Here is a 14,159-nt window from a genome sequence, read left to right on the forward strand (position 1 = left end):
ATTTGATTGCACTTGATCAGAAAATAACATCTAAAAAAATTTTAAAGCCCGTCCTGGAGTTGCTCAAAGCCACTGATTACATAATAACAAATTTTAACCTAAACGTAGCTTTATTTTTGCTTAATGGAGCAAATTTTGGGTATTATAGCTATAACTTATGGTTTTCGCACTTAGCAATGATACGTTGATAAAAAGACATTGAGTGCAAAAAATCTAGCGGTATTTTACTAAACGAACCTTCAATATCTGCACTTTATTGTGGAAAATAACAGAAATTTAACATACTTAGCTAGTAGATAAACACGTACACCTTGGCGTAGTTATCTACCAATGGCGTTCCAAACACTGAAGCATTCAATATCTTCTTGAGATAGGATAAAACCTGCGATGCTATTCAACTCCTTGCAACAAGGCCTTGAACGTAACTTAGACACACAAAATGTACTTTGTGTGCCTAAGTACTTTGAAAATGAGCCCCCTAGCTCCTGAAGATACCACAATGAATCTTTTGAATATCGGCCTCCAGGAATTCTATCTTCAAATCTTTATATTTTTTTTATTTTTCAAATCCAACACAGGGCATCGATAAGAGCACCACCATGTTCCTGAAGACGACCGACAACAAAGTGCACCTTAGTAACCTGAAGAAGGGCACCTACTACGTGGTCCAAGTGCGGGCCAGGACTGAGGCCGGCTATGGAAGCTTCAGCCATGACAGATACTTTCAGACCAAGGCCGAAGGTAAAATGGAGGCCCCTGGGGTAGTGTTGTAAATTGTGAGAAACTGGAACAGGCAGTCCGGGGTCAATTCTATAAGTAGACACCTTCATTTAGGCTCCCTTATGCCACTCGGGGAGATCCTAAACTAAACTAAACCTTAAGTTTCTATACCGCATCATCTCCATGGGCGTGGAGCTCGACACGGTTTGCAAAGCTAAAAATCTAGGAAGAGAGAGGAGAAAGATTTACAAGGGGATATATAAAGAGGGGATGAAACAGAAGAAGAGATGTTATATGCTAGAGAAAAGCCAGGTTTTCAGTTGTTTTCGGAACAGTTGGAGGGAGCCCAGGTTCCGCAGGGGGATAGTGAGATCGTTCCAAAGGCCCGTGATTTTGGAGAGGAGGGATCTTCCCAGTTTTCCTGCGTGGAGGATACCGTGTAGAGAGGGGAAGGATAGTTTATGTCTGTGGGCTGATCTGGATCTAGAATCAGAAAATAACATTAAATATTGAACTCAGGCCAGTTACTGGGCAGACTTGCACGGTCTGTGTCTGTATATGGCCGTTTGGGGGAGGATGGGCTGGAGAGGGCTTCATTGGCTAGGAGGGTTTAGATGGGCTGGGGTAGGTTTTAACGGAGATTTCGGCAGTTGGAACCCAAGCACAGTACCTGGTAGAGCTTTGGATTCTTGCCCAGAAATAGCTAAGAATTAAAAAAATAAAAAAATTTAAATTGAATCAGGTTGGGCAGACTGGAAGGACCATTCGGGTCTTTATCTGCCGTCATCTACTATGCTACTATAATGGCATCTGGGCATTCGGATTCCATTATGTAATGCTAGTGTAATCTGGTAGAGGTATATGATCCTTTGTCCAAAATTCCTCCCCCCCAAAAAAAAGTTTTTGTAATGCTGATGCATTACTAATTTGTACAAAATAAAGCTCGCTTTTAGTATGAAAAGGAAAACCTGGCCCCAAAGTCACCTTAAAGAATTTACTCTACACTGCTATTACTTCAATTTTTCATCTTACCTCACATTGGTTTACAGGTGCCTCTTGAGTTGTTGCCACTGGCCACCAAACCAAGTCTCTCCTTCCCCACCGCCAGCTCTTGGTCCTCTCCCCCCGAAAGAGTGGGACTCACCGGGTCACCACTGCCACTATCCCCACCCCCACCCCACAAAAACCTGTGGTAGTCTCGCAAAGCTATCGCAGGAACTCTTGGCAGCTATTTTTATGAAGGAACTGTTGATACAGGAGCAACTGGGATAGCTCCTGCCCTGAAGAGGCCACAAAATGACCTGGGAAGTTAAAGGTAGACCCAGAGAGGGATATGGGGGGAAACTCCCCGAATAACAACTCTGTTCTGCTCTGAAATCAGCATAAACAGGTTAAACATTGTCATCCAGCAATCAAACCAGAAACATTTTTGTGGTATGGCAGTCATATAGGCCGTAGACCCTGAAAGCCTGACTGGTAGGCAAGCATTAGTTTCGAACCGAACTGTTTGACAGAGGTAGTAAGCAGGCGCAGGACACAAATGATACGGCGCACCTATCTATTAGAAAATATATTTGCAATGTAAGAACCTCATTTTTTTTTCTAGTACAACAGGTGTGTCATGGTGGATGAGCAGGACGTACAAAAGCAGACCTAGAAAACCAGGGTGTGGCCACTCAGCCGGCCCATAACGCTGAGGATCCAATGGCGGAGTCCTCTCTTACCACCACGTCCACTTTGTAAAATTTGGAAAATGTATGTAGGGTGGACCAAGTTGCTGCCCTGTGAATCTCTTCGGGGAAGACCGCCTGAATTTCTGGCCATGAAGCAGTCGAGGTTCTAGTCGAACGCGTCTTTATGGGAATTGGTGACTGTTTCCCACCCGCAAGATACGCTGATGAAATGGCCCTACGGACCCATGTGGAAAGCGTAGCCTTGATGCCGGTGCACTGCGCCCGGCTGGATTTATAAGTGCAACCAGGTGTTCAGAGAGCCCGAACTTGTTGGGGACCTCAAGATAGCAGAGAAGCACTGCTCCAAAGTCCAACGTCTGAAGAATCCAGTCCTTCTTCTTGGAACTTGTGAACAGGAACGCCGGCAATCTGACTTCCTGATTGACATGGAACTCTGAAACGACCTTTGGCAAAATGAGATGGCATGGTGCGCCAAGAAATTCCAGCTTCAGTGAATTTAAGCAAAAAGTCTTTGCAAGAAAAGGACCAGAGGATGTGGTAAGAGCGGTTAATGTAGCTAGTTTAAAAAAAAAAGGTTTGGATAAGTTCCTAGAGGAAAAATCCATAGTCAGCTGTTGAGACAGACATGGGGGAAGCCACTGCTTGCCCTGGATTGGTGAGGTGAGGTTGGCTCTTAGGCATTGGTGAAATGAGGTATTGTGACAGCACAGTCTCAGCTCTGGAATGTTGCTACTTTTTGGGTTTCTGCCAGATACTTAGGACCTGTATTGGCCATTGTTACCAACAGGATATTGGGCTTGATGGACCTTCGGACTGTTCCAGTATAGAACTCTTATGTAGCTCACAATCCAGGTTTGTACCTGAGGCAATGGGGAGTCAAATGACTTGCCCAAGACCATAAGCAAATTGCTGCTCCAACCGTTAAGCTGCTCCTTCACAAGCCTATCTAATCCAAGGGTCCGGGCATCAACCTTGGGGAGAAAACTGAACAAGCATGGTGTTCATGGAATGATAGATGGGAAGGAACCACAACTCATTTAAAAGAACACCACTTGCCACCTCTGGTTTACCAAACAGAATCTGGATGACCCACAAGACTTCTGAACCTTTTGGTCACAATAACAAATGTTTTGGTTTATGAAGTCAAACGCTGCCTCCAAAATAAGGAGCTCATCTCTAACGTCAAACATGGTGATGGAGGCTTCGTAGTACGGAGCTGCTTTGCTGCACTAGCTTGCCGTTTTCAAAGGAACCAATAAATTTTGCTTTATGCCAGAAAATTCTAGAAGTGAATGTTGCGCCATCTGGCCAGGAGCCGAAAATGGCTCGCATACAGTAATCCTAGACCTTCATGTAAATCTATTACAGATTGGTCGAAGGAGAGATTTTATGTTGTGGATGGTCCAAGTCAAAGCCCTGACCTAAACCTTACCGAAATGTTGTGGCAAGACCTGACGCGAACCCTTATGCAAGGAAGCCCTCAAATGTCACAGAGCTGAAACAATTCTGAATGGAAGAATGGGCTAAAATTCCTCAAGGGTGATGCGAGAGACTGATGAACAGTTACAGGAAACACTGAACTCAAAACTTATTGCTGCTCATGGAAGTGCCACCAGTTACTGAACAAACCTATTTTTTCACACAGGCATACTTGATCTCGCATCTTCTTGTTGAGCAAGTAATCAAAGTACAGTAAAACCTTGGATTACAAGTAACTTGGTTTGCAAGACAAGCAAAACATTTGATTAAATTTTAACTTGATATACAAGCAATGTCTTGCAATACAAGTCCATACAGTATACACACATCACAACTGAGCCGATGGTTCTTCTCTCTCTGACGCTCGAGAGTGTAGTGACTGTTCTAAATGAGCGAGGTCTTGCAATACGAGGACATACAGTATACACGCGTCACATCATCACAACTGAGCCGATGGTTCTTCTCTCTCTGACGCTGCAGGAGCGTAGTGACTGTTCTAAATGAGCGAGGTCTTGCAATATAAGTATGCATAGTATTTTGTATTAAAGGATTTGGGTTGTGGAACGAATCGTCTTGAGTTTTCATTATTTCCTATGGGGAAATTCCCTTTGATATACGAGTGCTTTAGATTACAAGCATGCTTCTGGAACGAATTATGCTCGCAAACCAAGGTTATACTGTATATCCCTTTCTGGCCTGAGTTATTTATTCAGTAGGGGTTTAGATTCAGGTCCTGTCATGATGAAAATGCAGATAATCCTGGGAGGGGGGGGTTCACACTTCACAGTATTTTTCTCAGCACTGTCGTAAAATGCAGAATAAAATATGAGTGTGGTTTTACCCAGATAAATTAGCTGTCTGAAAATTGTTACCTCACCCCCATATTTAGGGCTATAAAGCAACACGGTAGTCCCACGAATGAAGTAGATCAAAGCGAAACAAGTGGGTCTTTCGGGATGTTTCCAAATGAAACCTTTATTGGTACAATCCTGCAGAGGCTGACTCTACGCTGCTACTATACCTTCTATAGGAGTCTATAACCAGATTATGAAACAAATAAATTAATTAAAAAATGTGCAAATAAAATAACAAGCAACATACAGAGACACTTGCATTATTTTAAACCAATGCGTACATATAACTGAAAGACATGTGTCCCTTTTTGGCCTAAGGCGCCCGGCGCCCAAAGTAGGCAGCAGGGAAATGTCCATTCTCGAAAAAAATTGTCCAAAATGTGTTGGGGTTTTTTTTTTTTGTTTTTTTTAGAATGGCCTACCTGTACGTTCAGGTGTTTAATCGCCCAGACTGCCACTACGTCTTCCTTTAAGTCCAAGTCCCAAACGCCCAAAATAAGACCTTTTAGGTATGGGAGGGACCAGTCCTTCGCCTAAAACTAGGATTCTCTAACCGGTGTCTGTCATAAGCCTCCCCCCTGGCCGCCCTGCAATGATCACGGCGGGAGGGATGCCCAGTCCCTCCTGCCGGAACCTGCTGCAACACCTCCCCCCCCCCACTGCAAGCATCGCAGCAGGATGGATACCCAATCCCTCCTGCCCGAGCCACCACAAATCCACCAAAAGTTTGGCAGCAGGAGGGATGCCCAGTTGCTCCTGCTGGACACCGTAAATCCCCCTACAACCTACGCCGCAGGAGAGATGCCCAGTCTTTCCTGCCGACACCCCCCCCCCCCCAAAAGTTTGTTGGCAGGATGGAAGCCCAGGCCCTCTTACCGACATCCCCCACTCTCCCAAAGGTAGCCCACCCGGATCCCCTCTAACCTTTTTTAGCTGGCTAGACGGACGGGTTCTTCTTGGTTCCGGCCGGCAGGCCCGCCTTCACTGGAATCCACCATCTTGGGATACACTGGGGAAGGGCCTTAGGCAACAGGGTCAACTGGGATGCGCTGGGAGTGGCCTATGATTCCGATTGGCCTGATCCCTTAGGCCACCCCCCATAGGTATACCCTGAAGAAAACCACAGTATGATGGCTGAAATGTTGGTTCTTTCTACACAGACACGGCAAGGCCCGGACACCTGCTACAATCATTTCTGTTTGCATTTTGTGGAACTGTGTCCTTCTTTATAAGAAATACGAACAACTGGCAGAAGTTACTTTGTCCCTCTCACTGAAATGATCGCATAAATGGCCGACTCTTAAAAATTACTTAGAGTAATCTGCATATTAGCTGTTCGCTAAGTTTATTGGCTCAATGTTCTCTGTTTTACATTATGTCTCTTTTTTTTCTGTTTATAACAGTCACTGTTTTGTATTTATTTCTTAAAATGAATAAAAATATACCAAACGTTCCCAGAGGAACCCACCAGTAGTGGTTGAGTTCCTCTTAATGGGTATTTGGTCACGAAGAAGATAATGAGATGAAACAGATCAATGAAAATATACTTCTGGGACTGGTATCTGATGACACATTTACATGGGAGGGAGAATTGTGTATATAGTTTGAGTTTTATAACCAGGGGTTTTCTCCCCCCCTCCTCACAGAAAGCAATGAGCAGGATGACCAGATGGCGCTGATTGCAGGCACTACCGCTGTGGCCGTGATCCTGGTGGTGGCAGTCATCGTCGTGGCCGTGGTCTGTATCAGGTGAGAGGTGCACTGATATACATTTCTTTTGGGGGGGAGGGCAGTGGCATATTAAGGGGGCGGGGGGGTGGAACGTTCCGAGTGCCACCTTGGTGGGGATGCCAGCACCTCTTCTCCTTTCTGGTCCTTCCCCGCCCTTCCCCCACCATGCGCACGCCTTCCCTCCCCCTTTCCGTGCCTCTAACTCTTCACCAGCACGAGCAGCTGCTCTCACCTGCTGCTCGCGCCAGCCTTGATGCGCCCTCTGAAGTCACTTCCTGGTTGCGGGACCAGGAAGTGACATCAGAGGGAGAGCCGAGGCTGGCGCGGTCAGCAGGTCGGAGACGCTGCTTGTGTTGACAAAGTTAAAGAGGTATGTGGGACGGGAGGGACCGGAGAAGGGGGGGCACCTCACCTTGCTACGCCACTGGGTGAGAGGACAGTAGAGGCGGCAGGTGTGTGACTGAGGCAGTAGGAAAAGGGAAGAGTGTTATTTTGAGGTTGATTGCCAGTTTCATGCGCCTAACTTGGTAGCTGCCTGGAAAAACGGCACCTACCGCATGTCATTGAAAGTTGGGTGCCATTTGTGGACTAGGCATGAACAATATAGACGCCGTTTTTTTTTGGCCTAAAATACCAGTGCCTAACTGAATCCATGCCCAAACTCCGCCCTTACCCATGCCGACTTGCTGGTAGGTGCCTACGTCAAAGGTGTAGACTCCTACCAGCTAATTCATTTTTTAAAATTGTTTTCAATCTGTTTTTAATGGCACTTTTAACTATCGGTGCCTGTAGGTGCCTTTTATAGAATCAGGGCCAGAATGTTCTGCCTAGGCGGGGGGATGACTTGGTCTGAGGTGACCACCGCCCGGCTGACTGATGTTTTATGTCGAATGTTTATGTATTTAAATTATGAGTGTTTATATACTTGTTTAGCTCGCTCAGAATTGTAGATGTATCGAGTAAGAAATTGTTAAATAAATAAAAATTCACGCCACAGCTAAGGCCAGGGAGAGAAACTTGAACGTTACTCAAAGGATTTCCTCACACATTTTTTTTACAGTTACGCTCCCAAACCTGTCCTTGTGCTCACATTCAGGTTTTTTGCTGTCGAGTAAAGTGATCTTTATCTTCAGCTAAACTCCAGCAGGATTGCCTGGACTAGATTGCGACGTCTCAGGAGTGGGGACTGTCCTTTATGTGTCTCTGTACGGTGCTGTGTATGTGTAGTGTGCGTTATACAAATCCTAGTGCCTTTCGCAGCCCTGGCGCCTCTCCTCCTCCAGCACCCCCCACCAGCATAATAATTGCAGACTCGGGGCCCCTTTTGGAGGGCCTCCACGCAGGCGGAGACGTTGACGTGATGACATCACACACGCATGTGACATCATCGTATCAACGTCTGTGCACTTCCGGATGCCCTCCAGCTAGGGCTACATGTTTAGTGTGCCGAGGCTTTGGAAAGTTTGCAGAACACTGGTATACATATTTATGTTCACACTAGCATGTACATGCATGCACAACTCATTCTTTCTATAAAAAAAAAACCCACATCTTTCTTCCACACTCTTTTCCTCTTGCGCTTGGTGTCATATTTTAGTTCGTCTTCTCTCTCTCTCTTGTTTCCTGTCCGTAAGACATTTGGGATCTGTGGTCCTGCACCTGTGGAATTAACCACGAATGTTGGTATAACCAGAAGTGGAAAAATATCCAGGAACAGCCCAAAAGCTATACCATGTAGGCGAAAAGACGGACGTTGACCCTTTAGGCCAGGGGTGTCCAATGTCAGTCCTTGAGGGCCGCAATCCAGTCGGGTTTTCAGGATTTCCCCAATGAATATGCATTGAAAGCAATGCATGCAAATAGATCTCATGCATATTCATTGTGGAAATCCTGAAAACCCGACTGGATTGCGGCCCTCGAGGACCGACATTGAACACCCCTGCTTTAGGCCTTTCCATCTGTGTCTCCTTCCCAGCATCCCACTGCAACACTAGAAAATGACCATTAACCTCTTATCCACACCACCACCCCTCTTTGAGGCAGCTAGAAAGATGCCCTTACTATTTTAAACACATTCAGAAATTTGGAGGGGGGGAGAAGGGACATTGGATGTCATTCTTGAATTTGGAGCTTTCTTTGATTTTTTGTTAGAAAGAAAAAATAGAGTCTCTGCTCATGAGCCAAAACAAACGCTGAGGAATTTGTACTGCCTATTGTTCTGTGCAGGAAACAGGGGAATGGGAGAGAGCCGGAGTACTCGGATAAACATAGCCAGTACCTCATCGGCCACAGTGAGTACCGGGAGCTAGGGGCTGGGTTTCCTGCCAGCTCCTTTGGTGGGGGGTGGGGGGTGAGGGGAAAGAGGAAAATTATTTTATGCCCCCCCTGTCCCAGAGAGAAAAGTAGGAGAAGGGGTGGGGGTGCGGTAACCCCCCTTCCCAAGTGTAATGATGGAGAGTGCTGGGGGGTGGGGGGACTGACTGGCAATGAAGTTTTCATAGACCACGATCTGATCTTCTGCTTCCCCCCATTCCCTTTGGATGCCTAGAAGCAGTAATAGTTGCCCCTGCACAGGGGGGGGGGGGTGATTGGTTGCACAGTGACTATTAATAGTCTTATGTAGAGGAGATTTTTAGGAGCCCAGAAGGGCATTAAGGTGCTTTGCACAGGGAGGATGATAGCTTTCAATAAATTCTCTGGATATTAGCGATCGAGTCTTGGGCTGAGCGGAAGGGTCCGAAATGTTGATTATGCTCCAGATATCTGCAGTGGTTTTAATGATGACTAAATCTCACTTCCATCCTCCCTTCATTCAGCCACCAAGGTTTACATTGACCCCTTCACCTATGAAGACCCCAACGAAGCTGTTCGAGAGTTTGCGAAAGAGATTGATGTGTCCTATGTGAAGATCGAGGAGGTGATTGGGGCAGGTGAGAACTTGACAAAAGGTGGGGGGAGGAAGGGTAAGGAGGCCAGACTCTTGTCAATGGGATGCACATGGATAAAATACTAGGCAATGTCCATGCTTGTCATTCCAGTCTGAGGTAGTGATTGGGGGGGGGGGGGCAAGGTTTAGAAAGGGAGGAAGAGATAGAGTTGAAAAGAAGAGTAGAGGAAGCAAACCAGTAAAGAGGAGAAGGGTATGGGAATGAAGGATTGAGTACACCAGTACCAGACATGCCAAAGCTTCCACACTCAGCGGGAGATTCCCACTTTCTCAGATCATCTCCCGCTGGGGAGCCAAAAACTCTTGCTCAGGGTCCTCTCTCTCCATTGTCATCAGGAGATGCAGAGATGCGAGGTCTCACTCGTTAGGAGAGTGTCACGCTCATTTGAAAGCTTTCTTACTCTCACACTCTTGGAGCCCCATTTCTCACTTGTCAGAGCATCAGTACCGGTGGACTGATCTCGATCACTGCTTTCACGAGAGGGAAGCCTTAGAGAACTCGACCAAGTAGTCCGACCAGCGGGAAGAAATCTGAGCACACCTTCCTGCCTATGGCTTTCCCCTGCCCTGTACCCTTTTTCCTTTACTGCAAGTATACGTACATACTTTTGAACTATTAAGTGGAAAACAATTCTCAGCTCAAAAAATTTGCCCAAACTGCTCCCCACACTTGTCAGTATTCTTTCAGAGGCTCTACAGAAAAGCCGGTATCATTTAATGCGGCCTTGATTCCTTTGCAAAGCAACACTACACTTAAATCGTTCTAGATTTACACCCTGGATGTAGGGTCTGAACAAAAATCTCACTCTTTGGCCTTCAATCTCACTCCGTGGCCTGGTAAATCTCACTCTTTAGGATGGTTCTCTCTTAGCATCTCCTGTTGCTACGGGATCAGCCTGCAAATCTCACAGCTCATCACAAGAGTTCTGTGTCAGCGGGAGAGGACATTATATTAAAGCATCTCCTGATGCCAAGATCGCTGAATTGAGATCTGTCAGGAGGTGGAGCCAGGAGGTGGGGGTGGGGCATGACTGGGCAGAGTAGGTCAGGGCGTGGCTGGTGGAGGGGAGGGGCTGAGGCCCGCCTTTAAAATCTCCCTTTCATAGATCGAGACCCCTTTGCAGCTCTATAGTACAGGGAAAATGGGTGAATAAAGGAGAGAGGATAATAGAGGTAAGCCAGTAGTTGAGGGGTGAGGAGTGATGAGAAAGAGAAGGTCAAAAAGGAAACTTTAGTCAGCAGAAGAAAGGGGTACTCGGGGCTTGTGCAGAAATCTGTGAGGGATCCCCAAAGCCCAGCAGCAGGCTATACAGCTACAGCTAGACTTGGGAGGGGGGGGCCATAGCATGAAGCCCAGGGCAATTGCTCTGTTTGCACCTTTGTAATGCTGGCCCCAGGGGCGATGAGGGAGAAGCAGGCATTGTTTAGAGCTAGGCGTGGAAAAGAAACCTTTGGAAACTCATGACGTTCCTTGTAAAAATGTCCCTCCCTTTCCGCCCCACTGCGCAGGGGAATTCGGTGAAGTGTGCCGCGGCCGACTGAAGGTCCCTGGGAAAAAGGAAAACTGCGTGGCCATCAAGACACTGAAAGGTGGCTACACGGAGAAGCAGCGGCGGGAGTTCCTGAGCGAGGCCAGCATCATGGGACAGTTTGATCATCCCAACATCATCCGGTTGGAAGGCGTCATTACCAACAGTTGCCCCGTCATGATCATCACTGAATTCATGGAGAACGGGGCCCTGGATTCGTTCCTCAGGGTGAGATGAGAAGGGAGATGGCAAAGGATGGGCCTGCTATACCTAGCTAGGGCTGGTGCTAAACATGCAGGGGCCTAGGACAGAAACTGGAGACATTCCATAAAGCTCACCAGATGCTGTATCTCCTTCAGCTTCAAGCCCATTGTGACATAGGGGCCTGGATTGGCCACCGTGAGAAAGGGCTACAAGGCTGACCCAGTAAGGCTATTCTTATGTTCTTAAGACCAAGGGCAATTGCCCTGCTTGCACCTTGCTAACAAGGACTCTGCTTGCAACCTACAAGGAAAAGCTATAGGGGCCAGTGGTGTACCTGGCAGGGTGGGAACCCAGGGTGGAGCACCCCCTCTTTCAGGCAGTGGGAAGGTGTTTCTGTTGTAGGGTTGCGGGCTGCCTGTGCGCGGTCGTCAGCTCTGCTGGTCCCCCCACCCCAGAACAGGAAGTTAACGTCAGAGGGGGGTGGGGGCTGGTGGAGTGTGAGAGGTGGAATGAGTTGCTCAAGATAAGTTTGGGGAGCCTCGGTGCTTTGGAGGAGAATGGAATAGTCGGGACATGGTCAGGTGTTTGGGGTTTTCATATTTCTGTTCTCTTTTGCAGCTAAATGATGGGCAGTTCACACCCATCCAGCTTGTGGGCATGCTGCGGGGTATCGCTTCAGGCATGAAGTACCTGTCTGACATGAACTACGTCCATCGGGACCTGGCCGCCCGCAACATCCTTGTAAATAGCAACCTTGTGTGCAAGGTCTCGGACTTTGGCCTATCCAGATTTCTAGAAGAGAACTCCTCGGACCCCACCTACACCAGCTCTCTGGTACGTCACGGAACGGAGAAAGGGGTGACTCGCACACTGCAGGCAGCTCACCTCCCCCCTCCTAAGGCATTTCCGGGTCCCGCAGCTCTTTCAAGCAACAGGCCATAAAAGCCCAGAATGCACTGGGGTTTAAACAGCCAAAGTTAGGCCGGTCTCGCACCTTGCTGTGCTCTAAAGACTGAGTCCTCTATCCAGTTCATCCTTCTTGATTCCCACCACTGGTTCTGTCCTGCGGGCGTGACGCAAGAGGTCCATCAATGAGGCCTAACAACTGTCTCAAATACTGTATACCCTGGAATTCATGGGAAGGCTGAACTGACTACGTATTCTCAGCTCGTTCAGCGGCACAGGGACTAAAAAAATGTAGGATCTGATGTTCAGACCACGGTAGGTAAGCTGGCTTAAGTCCTGCAGTCGGCACTGACCATGGATATTCAATGCCAGGCCATTTCCAGTGACCGGCGTTGAATAGTCAGGGTTTTTGCTGGCACGGACTTACCTGGCTAAGTTAATAGCGGCCAAAGATAGTCCTGCTCATCACGCGGTCCGATTTGGCCGCTAAACTTAGCCGGCCAGTGCTTGAATATTCGTGGCTAGGTGGCTAAGTCACATGACCTAGCTGGCTAGCAAATGTGCATATTGATTATACACCGCTTAGAATATTAGATGGCGCAGTAAGAAATATTTCGATAAATAAACATTCAGCAGCGATAACTGGCCATCTCCCAATGAATATTAGTGGCTAGCCGGCCAAACGCTACTTAAGTGGCCAGGAGCTGTCCTAACTTAATGCATTGAGTTAACCAAGCACTTGTCTGAATATTGACCAGTGCTTGGTTAACTTCCACAGCAATGCACAACCCTGGAATAGTCAATGCTGGGAGTTAAGCATGACCTGGTATTAAATATCCAGGGTTAGGTCAGCCCGTGGCTCGAAGCAACTTCCACACTGCTTATTGCCACGGATTGAATAGTACTCTGTTCCTAATGTTCCAGCTGTCGGAGTAAATACTTTCCTATGAAGGGAGTGAAATCTGTTACCCCTGAGTGAGTTGCCCCATTGGGCTCATAGAGATGACCTGAGAGATCCCTATGGGAACCATCAATCTGCTTGTCTACAGTAGAGGCCAAGTTTCATTCTAGCTTTCCCCATCCTCGGTGGTTTCACGAATGTAATGGCTCCTGTGTCTTGTCTCTTTCTCTCCCTACTCCATCCTGCAGGGCGGGAAGATCCCGATCCGCTGGACGGCACCAGAGGCTATTGCGTTCCGGAAGTTCACTTCTGCTAGTGACGCCTGGAGCTATGGGATCGTCATGTGGGAAGTGATGTCATTTGGGGAGAGGCCCTACTGGGACATGTCGAATCAGGACGTAGGTGTCCAGTACACTGCCTGATAGAATGTTTCTATTTTTTTAATGAGTTTTGTGCCATTCATGCCTCTTTCACTCACTTTCTACAACCTCAACTTCCCAGGTCAACCAAATATTCTGTTTAGCTCTCTGATGTCCCTAAGACAGTCTGGACTACAATTCCCTTCATGCCAAAGGATAAAACCAGGACTGGATCAGATTGGGGGGTGAGGTGATCACTATGTGTTACAGCACGCAGTCCTAAATGAACATCATCTTGGCCGGGCATGGTTATCAGGGAAAGCTGATTTGATGAAGCTGACTCAACCCTGAGGCCCAGAGGTGATCAGCACTGGTTAAGAAAAATTTAGAAACAGAAAAATGAAGGCAGATAAAGACCATATGGCCTTTCTAGTCTGTCTACCCATGCCATCTACTATCCGCTCCTCTCCCTTAGAGGTCCAAAATACTTGTCCCAAGCTTTCTTGAAGTCTTCATCACCACCTCCATCGGGAGTCTGTTCCAAGAGTTCACCGTGAGAAAGTATTTTCTGAGGTTACTGCTGAATCCATTCCCTTTCACCCGCATCCTATTCTCCCTCATTCCAGAGTTTCCTTTCAATTGAAAGAGACCCACCCCGTGCACATTTATGCCACATAGATATTTAAACATCTCTGTCATATTACCCTCTCTCGCCTTTCCTCCAAAGTATACATATTGAGTTTTTTAAGTCTGTCCCTGTATGCCTTATGACGAAGACCACCGACCATTTTAGTAGCCTTCGTCTAGACCAGTGTGCCTTCTGAGATTTCGGGTG

At 47.2% G+C, this 14,159-nt stretch overlaps 1 protein-coding gene across 3 annotated transcripts in view; it reads left to right on the forward strand.

Annotated features, from left to right (window-relative positions):
• The window catches only part of EPHB4 (EPH receptor B4), an 89,698-nt gene that overhangs the window by 66,181 nt on the left and 9,358 nt on the right, over positions 1-14,159 (forward strand). For all 3 annotated transcript variants that reach the window (XM_033925052.1, XM_033925054.1, XM_033925053.1), the window contains exons 7-13: positions 579-741; positions 6,394-6,496; positions 8,705-8,769; positions 9,295-9,408; positions 10,935-11,182; positions 11,777-11,992; positions 13,214-13,363. In XM_033925052.1, coding sequence (XP_033780943.1) covers positions 579-741; positions 6,394-6,496; positions 8,705-8,769; positions 9,295-9,408; positions 10,935-11,182; positions 11,777-11,992; positions 13,214-13,363 — 1,059 coding nt within the window. The remainder of the gene's footprint in view (positions 1-578; positions 742-6,393; positions 6,497-8,704; positions 8,770-9,294; positions 9,409-10,934; positions 11,183-11,776; positions 11,993-13,213; positions 13,364-14,159) is intronic.

This window comes from Geotrypetes seraphini, chromosome 16 (assembly GCF_902459505.1).
Source record: "Geotrypetes seraphini chromosome 16, aGeoSer1.1, whole genome shotgun sequence".
NCBI classification, from domain to species: domain Eukaryota; kingdom Metazoa; phylum Chordata; class Amphibia; order Gymnophiona; family Dermophiidae; genus Geotrypetes; species Geotrypetes seraphini.